Source organism: Crassostrea angulata, chromosome 4, assembly GCF_025612915.1.
Source record: "Crassostrea angulata isolate pt1a10 chromosome 4, ASM2561291v2, whole genome shotgun sequence".
In the NCBI taxonomy this organism is placed as follows: Eukaryota; Metazoa; Mollusca; class Bivalvia; order Ostreida; family Ostreidae; genus Magallana; species Magallana angulata.
The window spans coordinates 39664579-39667527 of NC_069114.1; the positions used below are offsets into that span (position 1 = coordinate 39664579).

Genomic DNA, 2949 nt, shown 5'->3' on the forward strand with positions numbered 1-2949 from the left:
ATTCTTTATTCTGAAATATATTGATTCGTGACCATATAATTTGATATATGTACCCACCGCCTTTTCTATTTCTTTTTATTTCCTTCTCTCCCTTTTTTCTCTCTTTATCTACTGCTAAATATTGATTTATTTTTTGCAAGAAAAACACATATCAACACAGTATATAGATAATTTATTTTTTAAAATCAATAAGATATTATAATATATATATGTAAAAATTTTAAATGTATGAAATATGTCTGAAATATTTTTATACGTCTGTGTACATATGTATGTGGATTTATGTGTAATAAAAATAAAATAAATTAAAAAAGTATCAAATGAAAACTGAAAGAAATTACTAAAATATTACAGAAAAATAGGCATTCCAGGCTAGCTATCTATGGATTTTCATAGAAAGTATAAAGCCGGAGTGGATATTGCAGCGGTACCTTACTAACAAGGATCTTGTCAGCAATGCATTTGAAAATCATGAGTGTAAGTAGTATTACTTTTTTGCAACTTTTTTTGTCGACAGAAAATAAAGTAAGAGCTGAGATGGCCTAACAGGATTGATTATATTCAATTTTGCTTTTAAGCAACAGAAATTCGAATATGAATATTAAATAACGTTTCCATTGTCAACCGTGACCGTGCCTTCTCAATCATCAACATGTATATTCTAATATTTCATTGAATTCCACAATTTTTTCAATTGGTCTCAACTTTACCGTTATTGGTTAATTGTTTTTGTATTTTTCCTTAGAGTAATTCATTCAAAATAAAACAAATTAAATTGGAGGCTAAAGATGAATTTATATGGATACTAAAAACCTCTTACATTAAGTATATATGACATACTGCAAACTAGTTAAGGGATTAATTTATTAATTTCTACCAAAATAATACTATATCAAATAAATTTGGCTGTTCATGTTTGTTTTTTATAAACTGCTTTGCACTCGAGTCATTATGATATTGTGACGTAGGCAAGTTATCCACGATATAAATGAATTTGTTTGTTTCAATCAAATAAGGTATTACAACAAGAATAAATTTCATGTTCTTTTAACTTTATCATGCATAGGCGTTGTTGGTCGTCGTCTTTGTTCTCTTGTCTGAAACTGACGCTTGGTGGGTGTTCGGGGGTGGGAGTAGCAGCCAATGCCCAAGTAGAGGTACAGTAAAATGTATTATAATAGCTCTTTCCAAAAAGAAACATTTTGGGCAAATGACGATATCATAAAACATGTAATTCAAAACTTCTTTAGCCATTAAAAGCTTTGAGACCAAGCGCATTGGTTACGAGTTTACAGAACGCTTGGGATTTTACATACACTCGTTCTTTTTTTTTTTTTTATCAAACTTGTTCTGCAACGTTTATATATACATTTATGTTTGCGGTTTCCATTAACAAGGTGGGGCAAGCCCATACTACTTTGGTACCACGAACCTGTTTTGTATGGCAGGCAAAAGAGGTGCGCCTGCAAGAGGAACCTGGGCGTTATCCCATCGGTTTATCTACTACAAAGGGTACTATTTTGAATTCCTTAGTAAGTATATACATCATTCTTAAAGTCAACTGACAGTCAAATATATTATTGACTGATCGCCAAAACAGCAATTATTACCATCAGAATTTAAACCGTAATCCCTTTAAGAAATGGTTGGCTAACCATATAAATAGAAACTAATACTTTATACATGTATATCATATTTCTTTTACACTTTAGAACAACTTTTGCAGTGAACAAGTATTACATGTAAGGTGGCCGACTTTAGTTCTCATTTCATGACGTTATGATTAAAATGTAGTTTTGTAAGACTGGAATTATAAGAAAAGACGTAAAAAAAAAGTGTAAAAAATGTAAGCCTTTGAAATTTTACACACAGAATTATGCTACCCTTAGGGTTATTTTTCTAGATTCTTGAATGAAATTATAGTTCCAATCTATATCTTTAAGACTTTATGTTCCTACCAACATTTGGGACATTCTGAAATCTTGAGATGACTGCATCTAAAAACAAGGTGGTAGAATTTGGGGTTTTTTTTTTACATACATGGTAAAGATGATGAAACTAATTACATATTACAATTTGAGAAAAATCCCAATTGTAGTATTTTTCTAATTTGTTTCTATGTGCAGAAAATGGCTATTCCTTAAATATTCCTGTAGTAAATGTACTAGTCCTGCATTTTGAGATGACCCCTAAAAAGAGCAAGATGGTCGAATTTCTTTAAACTTCGCAAATAACTACAGGTGGTGAAATGATTAAAAATAAATAGATTTGTTATTGTACTTCTTACTTACAAAACCCAAATCCTTTTCTGTGGTAGGTATTTCAAAGGCCTCCATATCAACGCAGCGCCAGGCTGCAGGTAGATGTTCTGGTGGCCGAGAAAGCTCGCCGGCTGGGTACAGTGAATTGAGTCTCGAATGTATCAAAGGGTGTGCCAAGAACTATAGGTGTCACTTTGGAACCTACAGTCTTCTGGGCAACAACTGCCACAAATTTGCCAATCGGCTCTCCGAGGTCCTCTGTACCAGAGGCACAAGTTGTCCTTCCTGGTGCCAGGGTAGCTGTAACGACGCCGTGTATGGCTAGATCATGATTTACGGTGCTGTTAAACAATAAAGCAGAGTTTTAAAGCAGTCATTTTATGCCTTTCTTCGTTCATTTCAAGTAAATACTATAGTACCAAAATCTGATGGCCACCCATAATCATCATTTTCCATCGCATTCCGAAATCTGGTACATTTTGATAAACAAAGAAGCAAGGCATTCTTAGTTATTGGTATATGGCCATGTTTCAGTTGTAACAGAAACTAATGATGGAAACATAACAATTTAAGTTTATCCATTGAAAAAATACAATTGACTGCGATAGTGTGAGGTATCTACAGTAGAATTTGCAAAGCAAAATATTATGAGTAAAGGAAAATTTAAAGAAAGTTATCTCTGTAACTA

At 32.6% G+C, this 2949-nt stretch overlaps 1 protein-coding gene across 1 annotated transcript; it reads left to right on the top strand.

Moving 5' to 3' along the window:
• Positions 1-381: 381 nt before the first annotated feature.
• LOC128182359 (uncharacterized) lies at positions 382-2637 on the top strand. The gene is made up of 4 exons (XM_052850959.1): positions 382-477; positions 1067-1157; positions 1398-1532; positions 2318-2637. The coding sequence occupies exons 1-4, from the start codon at positions 457-459 to the stop codon at positions 2584-2586; spliced, it is 516 nt and encodes a 171-aa protein (XP_052706919.1). The 5' UTR covers positions 382-456; the 3' UTR covers positions 2587-2637.
• The last annotated feature ends 312 nt before the right edge of the window (positions 2638-2949 follow it).

Excerpts from the sequence above, each read along its gene's own strand:
- LOC128182359 (XM_052850959.1), top strand. The coding sequence starts at position 457 with ATGCATTTGAAAATCATGAGT. Across the intron at positions 478-1,066 it reads TGCATTTGAAAATCATGAGT|GCGTTGTTGGTCGTCGTCTT; the intron begins GTAAGTAGTATT and ends TATCATGCATAG. Across the intron at positions 1,533-2,317 it reads GTACTATTTTGAATTCCTTA|GTATTTCAAAGGCCTCCATA; the intron begins GTAAGTATATAC and ends TTTCTGTGGTAG.